Source organism: Fragaria vesca, linkage group LG5, assembly GCF_000184155.1.
Source record: "Fragaria vesca subsp. vesca linkage group LG5, FraVesHawaii_1.0, whole genome shotgun sequence".
Lineage (NCBI taxonomy): Eukaryota > Viridiplantae > Streptophyta > Magnoliopsida > Rosales > Rosaceae > Fragaria > Fragaria vesca.
This window is the reverse complement of record NC_020495.1, coordinates 2,145,073-2,162,818: the sequence shown is the minus strand read 5'-3', so window position 1 is coordinate 2,162,818 and position 17,746 is coordinate 2,145,073. Positions and strand designations below refer to the sequence as shown.

The window sequence follows — 17,746 nt, the reverse complement described above, 5'->3', positions numbered from 1 at the left end:
CCCCTCCCTCCTCTCTCTCTCTCTCTCTCTCTCTCTCTCAGCTAGGGTTACCGTGAGGGAAGTCTTTCGAAGTTCACCTGAAAGTTGATTTATATAGATCTGTGGGAGCATATATGAACGAGTTCCTTGAATTCATGGATCTTCATCTTCTTTAAGTTTGTTGGTGATGAGTGTTAGTTGTATCAAGGGAAGGGAGCTTTCTTCAGTCCACTCATGGGTGGCAGTAGGATTTCAATTAGCTGCCGACTCATTCATCCAAATACTGGGTTATTAGATCAATCAAGACAAACCCAGTAAATGCGTGAATGATGCGGGAGACAAATTGGATCTTAAGCTTCCTGTACTTGGACTGAAGGGAGCTCCCCTATCTAGTACCCTCTTATTCGATCGTTTACAATGATATTTATAATGAAGCTGAGATAACTGAACTTATCCAGATATATGATTATGCTTACTAGCCTAAATCTAGATTAGCTTACTTTTTGTTGTGTTTATCTTGTCGTGTAACCTAGAAAGGAAGCTATATATCAATTATCGTGATCTGACTTTTAGTAATATATAGTTAAGTTAGGTTAGCCATGTTTCTTAGTACGTATCCATCTATTTGCTAGCTTATAGCTTTCGAGCATGAGTAATTATTGGTTGCTGGTTCAAGTAGAGTTGAGCTGAAATCAGACCCAGAAATAGCTAACCTAAAAACGGTTTTCCTTTTCCTAAATAGCTATATATATGTGTGTGTGTGTGTGTCTGATGAATTTTTTTTTTTTTTTTGTTAATCAGTTAGGGTTTGTGTACTGTGTACATGAAGAAGAATCGAAGAAGAGTCGAAGAATCGAAGAAGAGTCGAAGAAGAAGAAGCAGCAGCAGCAGCAGCCACGCTTCACTCACTTTACAACATTAGCTTCTTGGTTCTTGCTTTCCAACAGGAACAAGTTCCTAGACATGTCTCCCAGAGGCTGTGTTCAATTACCAAATTGTCCAAAATTGTCAACCAAATTGATCTAGAAAATCGTTTGTTATATAATTTAACTAAGAAATTAATGTTGATTTTTGTAATTTTTGTTTTGGTTATTGTCTGTAGTTCTTGAACTTTCAAAAATGTAAACCGGAGAAGGAGGGTTAATGCATAGTCCCATAGTAACTTCAATCCTAGTGGTTCTTATTCTACTTTCATGCTAAAATTTGTAAAGTTCAATATATGATATCTTTCCCCTTCCTCTTATGATAATGTATGTATTCATGCTTATGATATATATAAGAAATGATGAAGTGGACTTGTTTAGCAAATTAATGAGCACTTCATTTCTTGGTTTTGGTTTTGGTTTTTAATTCCATAATTATTGCAGCTAGTTTGAAACCAAGTGCAAAAAGAACTCTATATATAGCTTGCACAGGGGATGCACAGCTAACAGTAGTTTGATTGAGTATGCAAATAAAAATGCTTCTATAATTTTGCTACTATAAATTGAACACAGACCATAGTTTGCTAATTGATGTGTTAATTTCCTTTAATTTTTGTTTCCTTACTTCTTATAAATGGTTTGTTAATCTAGTTTGCAGTAAGATTGGTTTTTTCAAGTTCTAGCTAGTGCTTCCAACCAAGTCGTAGCCAAAGAAGTGACAGATGCCTCATCACCTGCTCAGTGCCTCAGTTATACTTACCTTCCCGAAAACGAATCTCTTTGAATAGAAAATGTACTTGCAAGTTCCAACCACAGATGATGTTTTCTACCCATTACAAGACAGATGCATGTGTTTTTAACCTTTACATTTTTCAGGGTTTACCCTCCTCAGAATCGATCTCCTCCTGTGTTTCCTTTGCCTCTCTAAGCAAACAAACACTATCTCCAGAAATGGATACAGTATTTACCTCTCTATCTTTTTCCCCCACTTTGTTCCATCCAACGGTTCTTTCTCGTGCTTTTGATTAATCACTGCACCATCTTTAACAAACATGAGTGCCATTGTTTTTTGTCTTCATACCTCTGCAAATATTTGGTGAATCAATTGTGGGGAATTTTCCACGCGTTGATTTCCTACTGATGAACATACACTCGAGTTTAAATTTGGTGCTTATTAAACTCCCAGATGTAATGTTAAACTAAAGCACACTACATATCTTGCCTTAATTTATTCTCTGGGTCCTGGATGTTCCAATCCATTTGGAAAAGATAATGTTGATGATCATCACTCAACTGGTTTCATTTCTTAATCACAATTAGATTTCTCGCCCCCAGCATCTCAATCTTCAGATTTGAACAAAAAATCTCTTTCGAGAGCAATGAGATATGGATATACAGCGACGCTTCTGTCTTTTGTGATTAATATGATGGGACTAGTGAGTATGAAATCAAATGATAGTTTTAAATACTGAGAGTTTGTCAACTACAAGACTGAGAAAGTGAGAAGTGTAAGTAAAGGAAATTGGTGTAAGCAAGTATTCATGTAAGTACATAACATATAATAGATACACACTAGTTGAAGAGCAGATCTTTGTTGTATCTTAGATCAGATTAGATAAATCTTAATTAAGTTGGGTTTCCTTGTGAGGCTTAGCCTTAACTTGTTGGATATGAAATGCAACCTTATTTCTTTGTAAGAAGAGAAGGGAAGGGTTTAGGGGTTGGGGAAGGACCATTCTCTTAGGGTTTTATTATCTACTAGCCTCTTAACATGTGCAGTTTTTTCTAATAAAAAAAAAAAATCAAATAGATATGTAGTAGAACAGTTTTACAAATAGATATTTAATTGGGCAAAATGGAAAATGCAATTGATAAATTATATTTACATTCTTAACCTTGTCCGTTATTTTCATGTTCTTTACCATTTTGCAATATCAAGGGTAAACTGGGAAGTTCAATTTTTTGGTAAAACTTTGACACCAAAACTTAGGCTTCCCATCGTAAGAGTTGAGATGGATCAAGAAAGTTTCGTCTGACTGGTCTTCTTGTATCTTTAGTTTATTTTGAGCATACATGATAGATAACTATGAGAAATTCTTCATATCAATGTATGAGTGATTAGAAATTAACAATTGTATATGAGAGGAATGGAGCTCACTACATGCTGCAAATACAATCAAACAATTTAAGGTATAGATATAGCGAACAAGTGATTGGTATATAGTTGGGGTATAGAGATGTCTTTTTATTTTTTGTGATATTCACAATTCTTATTTAAACTTTTTTAAGTGGCAGCTCTCTGCAATCATGAACAATTGAGTTTCTCATCAACACGAGTCTTGAACTGAGGTCTTGTTGCGAGGTTATTGTTGGCGGCGCTCTTAGGTTAAACCAGATCGACGACGAGTTTGCGTTTTTACAGATCGGTGTCGGTTTTGTCTTTAGGACTGATCTATGGCTTTGCAGTAGGACTCCGTGGTGGTCAGAAAGCATAAAAGGGCTCTGATGACGGCTCAGACCTTGCGGCGCGCTGGGGTGAAACGGAGGTGACAACGCGATTGCTGTTTTGGGCCGAGTGGAGCAGGTTTAGGCCTCCAATGGTATTGGTTTGGTGGGCTTGGGCCGGTGGTGTGGTTTTGGGCCAGGTTTGGTCCTTTGTTGGTTTATGTTTTTTGGTTAGTGTTTGTTTAGGTCTAAGTCCCTCCTCTTTTGGGCGAGGGTTAAGGTGTCGTGTTCTGGTCAATGTGCTACTTTGGTGGCGTTATTCATGGGGACTATCGCCTTTAATATCGGTGCGGTCTGTGTGACAACATGAGGGTGGATTGTCTTTGCACGTGGTCTTGTGGTATTTGGACATGGTGTTGAAAAAGGGGAATTTGCTCGTTTTAGTGTTGGCGGCAAGGTTGTATCGTTACTCTCAAGACTGTGTAGTTCTTTTTGAGCGTGAAATTGAGTTAAGGGTTGGGCCCACTTGGCTCATAAATGTTGTTGTTGGCGACGGACCCGTAACTACGGATCTTTTTGAAAATATGTGTTGTGGTGTAGGTACCACAACCGGTCATTCTATTATGCTGTAATTTTATTCCGTTATCAATAAAGTTATTTCTTCTCAAAAAAATAGAAGAAAAAAAAAGAGTTTCTCATCAACACGGACAAAACACTAACAGCATCAAAACCAAGTGACAACGCTGTTTAAGAATTCATGTGAAAGTAAAGTGAGTGGATTGAAGTATAAATGTAGAATATTTTGGTGACAACTAACCACTTCTACAGTTGGGTAATTTTGGTGAGGAAGTGCATTTTATAACAAAGTGTACACCAGCTTGGTTAAATACCAGCAACTGATTTGCAAGTGCGTTTAGGAATTTTGGCTAGAGTGTTCATTCCTTTAAGAAAGTTTACACTAGCTTGGTTAAATAGCAGCGTCTGCCAAAACACCCATTATTAATCATATTTATTAAGATTATTGAATCATATTTACTAAGATGAAAACTCCAGCTAAAATGATCATATTTTAAGCTAATTAATGTTTCTTAACTTATGAATGCGAACTGTATAATAGACTTTGATTATGAGTGTAAAGGGAAGCACACTCATAATCAAAGTCTATCATGGTATCAGAGCGGGTTACCCACGTCCACGTGTGAAGCCCAAAGGCCACACGAACTTCACGTCACCCTAAATGTTGTCCACGTGTTAGGCTTGAAGATTCGCCACACGTGCGGGGGCGTGTTGAGATATATATCCCACATCGGAAATAATGAGACCTTGCCTGTGGCTTATAAGGGTTTGGACCACTCCATCTATTGTCAATTAATTTTAGACGTGAACCCAGAATACTTTATCACTGTATATTCACAAATTATGGGGGAACCCGCAGCAAAGCGCGGGTGCTCTTTCTAGTTTATAACCAGAGGCTGCTGCTGTACTGAAATGTAAAGTATAGGAGTGTGGCAAATCATTATGGGGATATGCTGCTTTAGTCGACACAGCGCACCTGTGGAGGGAATGTAGGGTCCGCCTTTTCAATTACTTATGATACTTAACAAAACCAATTATTTGGTTGTTAGAATCAACTAATGGTCTGGATGTTGTTAATTAAGATGTTAATAACACTTACGAATTCAAGAAGTCGAGGGCTGGAGAGCACAAAGCTCTTGTAGTCTTGTCTTGTATTATGAATTTGTGATCACTTGAGAATCTATGTCGTTTCATTAAAATTGGTTAGTAGTTTAGTACGACATGGAAATGGAAAATACGACTCTGGAAACAATCGACTAGACAGCTATATTGTAGTGACAAAAAACAAATAAGACAAATTAAACCATGAATTATAGAACAGGAAAGCCTAGAGACATATATAGTATTAAGAAGAGAAGATAAGGTCCTCTAATTTTTCGATTTACAGTAATTACTGGGAAGCTCTAGCATGGGAGGAGAAGCGTTGGAGATATTTGAAGTTGGTCCTTGTGAGGATGCTTACACAATGGGCTACCTGATAGGCCAGAGGTTTTCAAGCAAGATAAAGAGCAGGTTGGCCAGAGACCTCATTCTTCAAGACCAGCTCCTCCCATTTGCTCAGACCCCAGAGTCACAGCCACTCATTAAGTCTCTTACTGAAAATCATCGGAGCAAGTTTCCAAGGTATTGGGACGAGCTCGTAGGAATAGCAGAGGGAAGTGGTGTGCCAGTTCTTAAAGTAATGGTCAATTAAGAGGTTTAGTTTTTAATTAAGCTACTAATTGCATTGATGTTGTAATCACATTGATTGGTTATGTGTAGATTATGCTGATCAACTTTAGAAAAGAGATTCTTCCATTTCTTCCGAAGACGATGATGATGATTCATGAAATTGATACCCCAGATGACTGCTCTGATGTTCTTGTTGCTAGTGATTCCATGGCCATTGTGGCTCACAATGAGGATGCAAATGTTGCTCTGGTTGGCCACACGTATGCTCTCTTTTACATTCAGTATGCCAAGTAAAAGCTAGCAACTAAGTTTTAGTTTATTTCATACAAAAAAAAAAAACAACTATGTCTTATTCTATTTTACTGTAGTAGCAGTAGCAAGTGACACGGTTACGACTGGTCTTGCAGCTATTTGATAAAGGGTACCCTGAGAAATGGCTTATCATTCATTGCTTACACATATGCCGGAGAGCTCCCTAGCTGTGCATTCGGCCTTAACAGTCATGGCCTGGTAAGATTACCCTATTTAGCAGTGCAGATTATCTGGCCCAAGACACAGTAAATTAAGTGACAGACCAAAATGTTGCGAGAACAATTTACATAAGATTGTTTGTGCTAAGAAAAGGTGTCTCCAATGCATTACTTACAGGCATTTACACTGAATTCGGTACCGCCACTTGAAAGTGAGATTGTTGCTGGAGGCATTGGGCGGAACTTTATATCACGAGACCTGCTTGAAGCAAAGAGCATAGATGATGCATTATTTGTAAGATCTAGTGATCTGAGCTATTTAAATAGCTAGTTTGGCCAACTATCAGTGGATTTAATAGCATGGTTTGCCCCTGCAGAGAATTGAATCAGCAAAAGTTTCTGTAGGGCATAGCTACAATCTGATTGAGACAAGGACACGAAGAATTATCAATGTAGAAACTGCATCAAAGAACCGAGTTTCAGTTTATGTGGTTGGAGAAACACCATTCTTCCATGCAAACATGTATCTCCATCTCCAGGTTAACCAGGTAAGCAAAGCTGCACATCTAGACAGGACTTAATAGAATGGATGAAGTAAGGATTTAACTGGTGACCAAGCATGATCACATATTATCCATGAGTTTGATTCAGAGTCGGACAACAATAACATATGTTTAAGAATTATATGACAATGCAGTAGATCCAACACACAAAAGTCATCCACTAGTTTCAAATTGATGGATCAATATGGATCAATAATATTGGAGATAAGAACCTCACTTTCTTCAATTTTCACCAAATTAAAATCACGGGTCTCTGTGAAGGTACATGATGAGAATTCATTAACAAGGCAAAAGAAAGCAACCACGCTACCTAAAGACTCCAAAGAAGATGTCCTGTCACTTCTAGGAGATACAGACGAGCCAATATACCCCATTTACATGACAGGTGCTTACTAGAACACAAAACAATTTAAAAGTTTTTCTCTCTGATATATTCCTATTATTCCTTATCAAATTGCTTGCCTGTGTTTCCAGGTCCAACGCTTTACACTCTGTGCACAGCAGTGATAGACCTCGACGAACAAACACTATCAATTCTTGAAGGAAACCCAAAAACAGGAGAAATCTCTCACATCTTCTCTATGCCTTCAGAAGATTTCAAGATGCCATTACAAATGCTCAAAGTCTAGCTGCATTCTTAAAGGCCGGTGTAGCATGTGAGGCTCCTATGCCGGTTCATAGAGGCCTAAAACGTGCCCATCAAGACAGCGCATTGCCGCAACCTGGACACAAACATTCATTGTTACATAATTGAAATTTCAAAGAATAAGTTATGACATAATGTTATCAAGAATTCAAGTGATCCATCATGCACCTTGCCATGTATTTCATATTTGATAGGACCATCAAGTTCAGCTCCTAATGCCATTAGTTTCCTCGTCGTTTCATTAATGTCTGTCACTGTGAACGACAGAAGCGAAGAGTGCCCCTTCTGCATTACATGGTCACTGTGACATTTCAATAGTATCAAACCCAGAAAGCAATACCCTCCAATGTTTACGTTGAAAAACACAAAACACAAATGTAGTGTAAAGTTGTGTGAGGAATATAATCAAACAGGTAGAGTGCATGAGGATTTACTTGGGGGATTGCATGAGGCCGAGTTTGAGGGGACCTGACTGGAGCTCGGCCCAGCGAAGAGTGCAGACGTGCACGGTGAAATCCAAGCCTTCCGAGTAGAAGCGAGCAGCTTTGGGCACGTCCTTGTGCAGCTGCAGTATCCACCTAAACGACGCCGCTGCCATCTCTATCTCTAATAAGAATAGAATTGCTAGAATTTCTTTCAATTGCTAAGAATTATGAACAGCAAAGTATAAGTTTTATTTCGGAATTGAGATATGACTTAAAAGACGGATTCTACATACATGTCAAAATTACAATAACATGTAACGCTAGAATAAACAAGTCATGGTTTATCAATAGAATTCATATGATGTGATGTGATATATTACCAACTGAAATGCTCGAGTTTCTATACTTTGAGGTCGAAATTTGATCTCACGAATTGTGATAATACACCAATTTCATATATGAAGTGTATCACCAATTTTTTCTTTGCATTTGCTTTTCAAAACAAAATTATTCCTATGCATACAGATATGTTCCTATTCTTCTTGTAATGTACTCTTTTAATTTTTTGAAGACAATGCAATAATGTGGCACATTCCAAAATGTGTTATCACTTATCAGTAGCTCTAAGGAGGAACTCCATTGGAAAATAAAAGTGAAATTAGTTAAATAATATTAAGCTGATGTGAAGGTGAGTATGTGACAAAACATAAATCCATCTTAAGGTTGTCGCAAATCTATGTGGAACTAAGTTTGCATTTACATCTCAGAAATCATAACCCAAAACTGTTGTTCTTCAACTTCTTATGATTTCTGTAGGCTTTGTAGCAATATATAACATTACACTGGTATACAGAATTACAGATTACAGCTTCTCTTTTGAACTCACCAGAGAGACAGAGATGTGCATTTTCAGAGAATACCATGTCAATATCCACAATAAGCAACAATCACCAACCAGCAGGGCCCTTTCAGAGTGGCGTTAATGCTTACAGTTTCAAAGAAGCTTAAGAGGTACTTTTGAAAGCTTTTGTTCGTGTTGAACGTTGTCCTTTAGACCTTGCTTCAAGGAGCTTTGCCTTCAAGGTATTTTCCCTTTTCCGCAGAGGCAACTTGGAAGAAGAATCAGATATGTCGAGAGCTGGTGAGGTTAGTTTTGCCATCCATTGTCGTACTGGACTTGCCTGATTCCTCCATCCAGTATTACTGCAAGAAGCCTCGTTCAAATTATTTTCAGGAAGTACATGCCCACCATCTGATATCAGAAGTTGATTTCTGATATGGTTTTCAGCCATGTAATTCGGATTAGAACCATGTCTTTCATCTTGTTTATTGCCCTTTTTGTAAGTTTCATCTTCTGTGGCTTCACAATGTTCAGATTTTTGAGACATGCTTATTTCAGTTTGCTTCACTTCTTCAGCTTTCCCCTGCTCTGAATTTACCACTTGGGATTTCATATTTTCACTAGATGACAAGGCCCAAGCCATCTGTTCTTCAAACTTAACTTGCAAGCTAGATGGAGTGCGGCTTCTTACTCTGTCAGAAGAGGCAGGTTTTTTCTTCGAGTGATCTGACTTCACCTTTTCATCAATACCATTCTCTACAGCTTCCTCCACTTGCAATTTGAAGTCACTGTTGCTCGGTTTATTGAGCTCGAAACAATGTGAGTCACTGCCTAAAGAATCTTCTTCATCACCTGCATCTTGAGGGGCACTCACAACCTCATTAATCGGAAAAGATTCCATTGAATTCTTTCGACGATCCCTTGGCAACAGACTTTCAGTATTCTTAAGAGTGTTATTCATATGTTTAGCTCGAAGGAAAGTCTCTATTTCAAGGCTTAGTTTGTCCACTACTGAATTCCTCTCTGGAAGACCACACTCAGTTTGTTCTAGCTGCATCTGCATCCGTTCATCCAGCCATGATTCAGATACATGCAGAATCAACCGATCACGGTCAGAGTTTCCAGTCCGATCCTTGTCAGATTTCTGTTTCAAAAAATGCACCTCTTGTTCATAGTCTTTTATGCCTTTAGCAAACTCATCACATAGGTCTTCCAACAACTTCCTCGATTTCCTCTCACTTTCAAGCTCTCTCAGGGAATTGGAAAGAGAAGATTTCACCTCAGAGAGGTCTCGCGCTAACTTTCTGTGTAGGCTTTCTGATCGTTTTCTTAACCTTCTCTCATCTTCTAGTTCATCCCTCACAGACCGAACTGCAGCATGAATCCGATCCTGTTCTTTGCTCTTCCTAACTAGTTTATCTTCTCCAATTTGCTTCATCAAATTGTCTAGCTCATGTCTATCAGCTTGTCGTACCCGAACCAAATCTTTGATCTTGACACGGGCATGATCCAACTCTGCTTTCAGTGCTTTTATCAGTGCTATATTGGATGTATGCTGTTCCTCCAAACTCCAAATCCGGTTCAAGACTTTCAGCAATTCTGTTGATGTTTTGAGATTATAATGGGACTCACCAATTCTTCCCTTAAAGTCTAAAGAACTGGTGGGAGTAACTGCAGGGTTATAAGGTGCCACCTGAAAAGAGGTAATGAATATGAAAAAGGTTTAAAGATTGGAAAGACTTCTTATAGATTGAGGCACTGAACTTAAGATTGCATTTTAATTAGCTGAGCATATGCTTCACATATAGTACAAAGTTTAAAGGCTAGTGATTGGTATAAGATGCATCTAACGCATTTTGGAAGTAGTTGAAAATATGTCATGGAATACTCATCATAATCGTGAATGACTACATTACAATGCCAGACCATGATTACAGCTTGTGCTCACAAAATGTTATATTTCCCAAGTGTATAAGACTAGGATCAGTAGGATGTAATATATTAGTAGTTGCAAAGTCCTTCAATAAAGGATTAAAAGGTACAGATTAGTCAATTTGGTCACAGGCCTCATCTGATTATGTTAGTATCCACTCACACTATCATACTGAGCCAGATACGATTAAGCCTTATTGCCACACATATATAACTCCATAAATGGCATCATTGTGAAGAAGAAATGAAACTGCATTACACTGTCACCTACACTTCTGATCTCACATTACATCTCAAATCGAAACAAAGGACAAAAAACATTTGACTATGTGGAAATAGATGCGTACCTCCATTGAACTACCATAGCTTGCAGGAGATACAGGTTGTAAAAGGTGATTGTTATTCCTTCCAATTGATCGGTGATGTTGCATCAGTGACGCAGCTATATGCCTCGTTAAACTGCTTGCACTTGCTGGCTGTCATATGTGGAAGAAAAAAATTCAATTGCAGAGGACAGATATGCTACACTATTATCTTCCCTATATATTGTTGCTAAGGATGGAGCAAAGACAGTGGTCTTCCAGCCTCCAGAATACGAAATTACAATGCAGAGTTCAATAAATATCTGATAAGACATAGTTTTATACAATATCCACAATTCAGTAAACACCTCTTATATGCTAATGTGATGTGATCAGCATCTAGAAAGTTCATACTTCCTCATACAAAGCCCAGCGGATTGATTCTGCTCCAGAAAACTTATATTTATCAAATTTAAATTTGGCATGGTGTTGAAAGTAATTAGCAGGACAACAGCCTAACTTCTCTGAGTTTAGCAGATAAGATTAAACTCTCTGAAAATCAAATGAGGAAATCAAATGAAAACTGATGGCATCTGTGGTATTGATGGTTGACTATAAATGAGAAAACCTACAACTTTGAACTGAAGAATGCATCTTTATTAGGATTAAGAATAACCAAAGAAATAATAGTAATAAATGTACAATATATAGACCAATTATATATCCTGAAACTCTGAAAGCTCCATCAATGAATCCAAACAGAGAAGCAGAAAACAGAAACAGTATGTACCCATCAACATAACTATGATTGATTCACATAATCATGTTTCAATTTAACAAACAGAGCAAAGAAAAATAAATATATAAAAATAAGAAGAAAACAAAGAGCAAAGAACATAGTGAAAGAGACCCAACATAAAATTGCAGGAACCCAACAAGGGAAAAATCCATCAACACCCAAAAACATGGGGAAGAACACAAAAACAGTACCTGGTCAGGAGAACTGGGACAATTATCAGCCAAAAAGTTGGAAAGGTCAAGAGTGCCCTTGTCCTTGCCGAGGTGGTGGTGGCGGCGCTGCTGCCTAGGCGGTGGAGGAACACCATTGCCTCTGTGCATCTTTGAGAGTGGGAAGTAGTTCTGAAACTCCCAAAGAGCAGCTCCCAGCTTTCTAGCAGAGACACAAGTGTGATCAGTAGCAGCAGTTAAGAGAGCGTCTTCAATGATGGGTTGGTGTTGTTGTTCCTGGCCAAAAGGGTAGAGACTCCATGAGGACAACACTGGAGTGGATGGGCCACCTCTGCTGCTTTTTCTAATCAATACCCTTCTCCTTCTTGCCAACTTTTCCCCCAAACCCAAATTTTCCTCCTTTTCTGCTTCTTCACCCCTACTTTCTCCTCCTCCTTTCATCACTCACTCTTTCTCTTTCTTTCTCTCTCTAGGGTGTTTCTCTTCCTTTCCCAAACGGGTGTTTCTCTCTCATCTTTTCCTCATTAAAGATCTCATTAAAGATTTATTCTTTTGGGGCAAAATACTATAGCAGCAGGCCTGCAGCGCAGTAGTGAGGTTTATAAAATATGATCAGGATGTCTTTGCTGTGTGTTGCTCTTGTCAGTCTTGTGTGTGGTTCTTGCTTTCTTTCTTTTCCAACCAAAAAATACAGTAAAGCTAGTGCATTTGGTATAGTCACCCTCCAAAAATTTGATCGAGATTGTACGGGTCATGACTCATAAGGGTTGATTGTCTTGGAGACCAGCACTCTGAGGACGGTGGTACCTCACCTCACTGTATTGTAACTCGGTTAAAATAATTTATACGTGAGATCAGACTAAGCTAATTGATAGACGTCCAAAGTGAGTTTACCTCTTTAACAATCTAGTTTCAGTTCTTTATGATACACATTTTCGGAAATTCTAAAGAGCAGATTGCACAAAAATGTTCAAGTCACTTAGTAACACCAGATTGAACAAATAAACTCAAATCATTTAGAAACAAAATAGTGAGGATTAAAAGCTTTTTGAATTCTCCTTCTCTCCATCCATAGTTCCATACAAGATAGAACTTGGAGTGAGTGGGAGATCAGAATTCCAAATTCTTCATTGCGAATAGGACCCGATGAGGGTCCACCCAATATGGGGATCCGCATCTTCATTTTTTTGGTCGGGTATTTCTATTATTACATGTGAACCTGAAAATAATATCATAATGCTATCATCCAGAGAAGCTCTATTCTCCTAAAAATGAAACACACACACACAAAAAAACAAAAATAAAACAGGGGAGCTCTATATTGTAAAATAGGATAGAACAGTAGATTGATTAACCCCAAACTCCCAGTTGTTTGTGACTATACAGACTGTGCAGAGGTGAAGAGAAAAGAGGTACTTTTGCGTGGCGTGTTGGGTTTCACTGAAAACTCTGAGACCATGGGACTCTGACCCTTCCTTTTTCGTTTCCTAGTGAAAAAATGGTTGGAGATGCAAAATTAATATAAAAAATATAAATTTGGATGAGTTAAATTTAAAATTTACGTGTAGTTGTAGAACAATAGCCTGAGAGACCATTTGGTTGAGGACTTTTTTATTTCATCATATTTTCGATCGTATATTAACATCTCGATCGTACATTTTGTAGATATATATGAGTAGATAATCTCTATAAATTTTTATCCAAATTGAAAATCATTAAAACATTCATAAGTATAATTTACAAATTATAAAATTAAACGACTCTTGTTTGACAGATTTGGATTGCTCACTAATTTGATTTAGTTCAATTTCTTAACGATCAACAATTTGACAGAAAATTTGTATAAATGTTCTACTTATATAGATGAGAAATTATGATGGAAAAATGTGTAATAAATTATTAATTAAAAAGTCATCAACTAATCTTCAACCAAATGGTCTATATTAGAACCCTTTCATTAGTTTGGTTGGGTTTGATGTACTATATCTATATAGGTTAGTTAGCCTGTTAGATCTTCCATACACGAAGTTACATACACTGTCACAAGTGCAAAACCATGAGACCGAGTTTTGTGATGCTTTCGTTTTTATTTATAATGACTTTCACATCATCCTTTTCTTCAGGAGAATCAGTTCTGCTTTCAATCCCTCGACCGGAAAGTTTTGTTATCCATTAATTGGAATGGGACAGCCTACATGGGAGTCGCAGACGGAAGGATACTCAAGGCGGAGGGACAAGGTTGGGTTGAGTTTAATTTGCGACCACCTCTTCTCACAAAAGAAGCGCATTATGCGACGGGAAAGACAAATAGACAATGAACCAATTTGTGGGAGGCCTCTTGGTCTCAAGGTTCACCCCGGAACTAGCGAATTATATATTACTTGGACTTGTGAGTTGTAAAGGTGGGAAAAAAATGGTGGACTTTCAATGTAACTAGCCACTTCTGCAAACAATGTTCTTTTTCGTAGCGGAATAGAATTGTTGAACTGCAGCCTGCAGATCGAGAAAAGACATGTTGAGTGTGCTGTGTTATGTTTCACTAAGAAGTTGAGCCATGCCATATGTTTCTCTGTTTCGTGGCCTGTCGTGTTAGGGTTTCACTGAAAAGTTGACCTAATTACTGACCCGACCTACATCTGAAGTTCTGAACTCAATGTTACTGAATCGAAACAGTGAAAACATTACTGGTTATCTGAAACCAAGATTAGAACTGCTCTAGGAGATTGCTATACATACAGATTTGGGATGTCTAGACGTACAAATCTACATTTAAGTTGTAGTGGGCTTATTGATGAACTATGAATTATGTGCTTTAGAAATTAGGACTGGACTCATACTTAGCTAGTTACTAATTAATACGATAATACACAGTTGTTTTAGACTCATACTTAGCTATAGTTGCTAATACGATAATGTTAGACTAGCTTTAGAAAGGTCTTCATGTCATGTTATGGGTGGTTCCAGTAAACGACCTGGAGCTTCGACTAGCTTGTTCAGAACCCTTTTGCCCTGTACGTAATCGTTTCAGCTAGGTTTTCCTGACTAATTATCTGATGTAAACTTGATGGCGATTCTTATCCCGTGACAGCATGTTTGATTAGCAAGATAAATTAAGCAATTGCAAGGGGTACTGATAAGAGCATAAAATGCGACGATTTTATAGTTTAACATTTGCATTTAACTTAGCTATTTTCCTTTTAAAAAATCGTTTTAACTTTGTTATCTTCTTAGGTACTTCGTGGAGTAAGATAATGTAAATATGTGCTCAAGTGATGCAAGCAAGGCTTCCAATACGAAGTAGAGATGTCAAGGATGGAGATTGATCACTCACATGGTCAAAAATATCAAGGAAAGACGATGGAACCACTTCACCAAAATAAAACAAAACACAAAATGCGTGCAGTCTCTCTTCCCCCACACTTGAACAATGCAGCGTCCTCGATGCAAGAACAATATAGATCATGCAATGATAACATATGTATGGAGGAAAGTGAGCAAAATAAGAGACTAAGAAAAGAAAGTTCAGAAAAGCTCCCCCATTATGTGCTCTGCAGCCAACTTCCAGCTCATATAACATCTGGTTGCAGCATCCAATGTCTGAGATTTCAATTGCAGAGGAAATATGGCATTGCTAGCTTTATGTGGATATATGACACGTTTCCTAACTTCAAATGAATTGAAAATGGCAGCCCTGCAAAGTTAGAAGAAAAACAGAATTCGCACAGAAAAGCTGAAACAAGGACCATTACCCATTCAAACCTAATTTCCAATGAGTTCTGGTGCCGGAATGTAAAAGTGCCTCAAAGCAAAGTTGAAGCTGACTCAACAAGCTTTCTGGGCATGTATGGCTGTTCTCTACAGAATTTCCGGAAGTATCCCCTGTTTTGACCTTTTTCCGGCTGTACTGCACACTTCTGGTTTCCTGGCAGTGACCTTTCTTCCTTCAATGTCGAACTGGGAATGACTCGGGTCTCCAAATCCACTTCTGTAAAATCCTACAGAACCTCGACTCATAGGCCTTTCTGTTCATATAAAGCAAATATTCCCAAGTCTTGTGAGCTGCAAACCGTAGCCCTCCAAAGTTGGCAGACTGCTGTTTGCAAGATCACTGTTTTTGCATAACTTGGAGTTTTCTTCAACTTTTCTCAACTCTAACCTGCACACACACAAAACACATCAAAACGAACAAAAACAAAACAAATAAAACACAGAAGATAAAGACGGTTGGGTTGCCTCCCAACAAGCGCTGATTTAGCGTCTTCAGCCAGACGTGGTCCATGGATCATCCGAAGGCTCCACGTGAAGCCTTGTCAAACAACCTCGCCATTGCCTTTGTGTATGAGTGCTTGCTTGAACTAGGCGGGTCATCTTTACTTTCTTCATTCAAGTTCTTCATGGAGTGTGCTTTCTTCACTTTAGGCGCCTTCCATGCCCTTAAAAATTTGACTTCTTCTCTTAACTCCTTGTCCTCACGCCCCAACATGCCTTTATTGATATCATTAGGCTCAAAGACTTGAAACGTGACCCTTTCTCCAAGAACTTCCATGGTCAATGTTCCCTTGTACACATTGATGTTCGTGTGAGCAGTTGTCATGAAGGGACGCCCTAAGATTAAAGGCAATGAGTTGGGACTCGACGTCTCCTCCATGTCAATCACAAAAAAATCAGCAGGCAAAACCAATCCATCCACCCTTACTAAAACATCTTCAATTACTCCCAAAGGATGAACATATGAGCGATTCGCAAGCTCAATCACCACAGAGGTATTCTTTAGTGTACCTAGGTTAAGAGCTGAAAACACAGAGAGAGGCATTAAATTTATAGAAGCTCCTAAATCAAGTAAAGCTTTATCAAACCACTTGCCACCAATTGTGCACGGAATGGTGAATTGTCCGGGGTCCTTGAGCTTAGGTGGAAGAGCTTTTCGCTGAAGAATACTTGAAACCTCCTCACTAAGAGCTACTACTTCATTCCCCTTAAATTTCCTCTTTTTGGTGCATAAGTCCTTCAAAAATTTGGCGTACTTGGGTACTTGCTTTATGACATCCAAAAGAGGAATGTTAACTTGAACTTTCTGGAGAATATCCATGATGTCCCTTTTATCTTCTTCTTCCTTCGAATTAACGAATCTACTTGAAAAAGGCAAACAAGATGGAAAAGAAGGGTTAGTGGAAACTGAAACTGGAGAGTTGGACATCTTACCTTTAGTTTCAGGTTTTGGCTGAGATTGCAGTGAGTCTTCAATCTTGGAAGTTGTTGGGTCAGGGATAGCAAGTTCAGTTTCAATCCCGGACGGAACAGAAGCACTTTTTCCCTTCTTTTGTGATGCAGGGACGTCATTGACTACCTTCCCACTCCTCAAAGTCACAGCATTTGCAGATTCATATTGAATTTTAGGATTTGGAATCGTTTGGCTTGGAAGTTTCCCTTGAGTATCTTGCATTTGATTCAACTTGTTGATGACATCTCCCATTTGCTTCTTGAGTTCCAAAATATCTTGTCCTTGGCTGTGTTGTGATTGGATGAGTTGTTGAGTGGAGGATGTCAAACCTTCAATCATCTTGTCATACTTGTCCAAAATTTTAGTCAAGGAAGAGCCAGAGACTTGATGTGGAACAGAGCTTTGTGTAAATCCCCCTTGAGGATGTTGAGTGAACCCTGGAGCTGCATGGTTATTGCTTTGAGGTGCTTGATAAGGTTCTAAGACATTCTTATTATTACTCCATCTGAAATTGGGGTGATTTCTTGATCCAGGATATTGGAAGTATGGATCGTTCCTTGCATGTTGTCCTCCTTGCTGGAAATTTCCCATTGCACGTACCTCCTCTTCCTCATATAATTGAGGACAACAATCAGTTGGGTGACCTTGCATTGAGCACACACCACACACCATCGCTCCTTGCTTCTTTTGACCCAATACTTGAGATAACATAGATGTGAGATTTGATAATTGATCTTTGATATCAAAATCGTTACCTCCTTTTGACGACAATGTCTGGACACG

At 38.5% G+C, this 17,746-nt stretch overlaps 3 protein-coding genes across 3 annotated transcripts; 1 reads left to right on the top strand and 2 right to left on the bottom strand.

Annotated features, from left to right (window-relative positions):
• The first annotated feature begins 5,331 nt into the window (after nt 1-5,331).
• LOC101301396 lies at nt 5,332-7,256 on the top strand. Its single transcript, XM_004300798.1, has 7 exons — nt 5,332-5,601; nt 5,685-5,854; nt 6,002-6,104; nt 6,243-6,359; nt 6,442-6,612; nt 6,889-7,012; nt 7,102-7,256. The coding sequence occupies exons 1-7, from the start codon at nt 5,332-5,334 to the stop codon at nt 7,254-7,256; spliced, it is 1,110 nt and encodes a 369-aa protein (XP_004300846.1).
• Nucleotides 6,799-8,107, bottom strand: LOC101300344. The gene is made up of 4 exons (XM_004298810.1): nt 8,079-8,107; nt 7,708-7,916; nt 7,442-7,574; nt 6,799-7,349 (listed from the first exon to the last, which is right to left on the bottom strand). The coding sequence occupies exons 2-4, from the start codon at nt 7,869-7,871 to the stop codon at nt 7,293-7,295; spliced, it is 354 nt and encodes a 117-aa protein (XP_004298858.1). The 5' UTR covers nt 7,872-7,916; nt 8,079-8,107; the 3' UTR covers nt 6,799-7,292.
• A 232-nt stretch (nt 8,108-8,339) lies between these two features.
• LOC101300054 (uncharacterized protein At5g41620-like) lies at nt 8,340-12,216 on the bottom strand. Its single transcript, XM_004298809.1, has 3 exons — nt 11,764-12,216; nt 10,819-10,947; nt 8,340-10,232 (listed from the first exon to the last, which is right to left on the bottom strand). The coding sequence occupies exons 1-3, from the start codon at nt 12,181-12,183 to the stop codon at nt 8,703-8,705; spliced, it is 2,079 nt and encodes a 692-aa protein (XP_004298857.1). The 5' UTR covers nt 12,184-12,216; the 3' UTR covers nt 8,340-8,702.
• Between the last annotated feature and the right edge of the window lie 5,530 nt (nt 12,217-17,746).

Bases quoted from the DNA above. Each gene is read 5' to 3' on its own strand.
- LOC101301396 (XM_004300798.1), top strand. From the start codon at position 5,332: ATGGGAGGAGAAGCGTTGGAGATATTTGAAGTTGGTCCTTGTGAGGAT. The intron at 5,855-6,001 runs GTATGCTCTCTT...CTGGTCTTGCAG, and splicing joins GTTGCTCTGGTTGGCCACAC to CTATTTGATAAAGGGTACCC. The intron at 6,360-6,441 runs GTAAGATCTAGT...TTGCCCCTGCAG, and splicing joins GCATAGATGATGCATTATTT to AGAATTGAATCAGCAAAAGT.
- LOC101300344 (XM_004298810.1), bottom strand. From the start codon at position 7,871: ATGGCAGCGGCGTCGTTTAGGTGGATACTGCAGCTGCACAAGGACGTG. The intron at 7,575-7,707 runs GTAAATCCTCAT...GAAATGTCACAG, and splicing joins GGCCTCATGCAATCCCCCAA to TGACCATGTAATGCAGAAGG. The intron at 7,350-7,441 runs GTGCATGATGGA...GTTTGTGTCCAG, and splicing joins AATATGAAATACATGGCAAG to GTTGCGGCAATGCGCTGTCT.
- LOC101300054 (XM_004298809.1), bottom strand. From the start codon at position 12,183: ATGAAAGGAGGAGGAGAAAGTAGGGGTGAAGAAGCAGAAAAGGAGGAA. The intron at 10,948-11,763 runs GTACTGTTTTTG...CACATATGACAG, and splicing joins GTCCCAGTTCTCCTGACCAG to CCAGCAAGTGCAAGCAGTTT. The intron at 10,233-10,818 runs GTACGCATCTAT...ACCTCTTTTCAG, and splicing joins GCTATGGTAGTTCAATGGAG to GTGGCACCTTATAACCCTGC.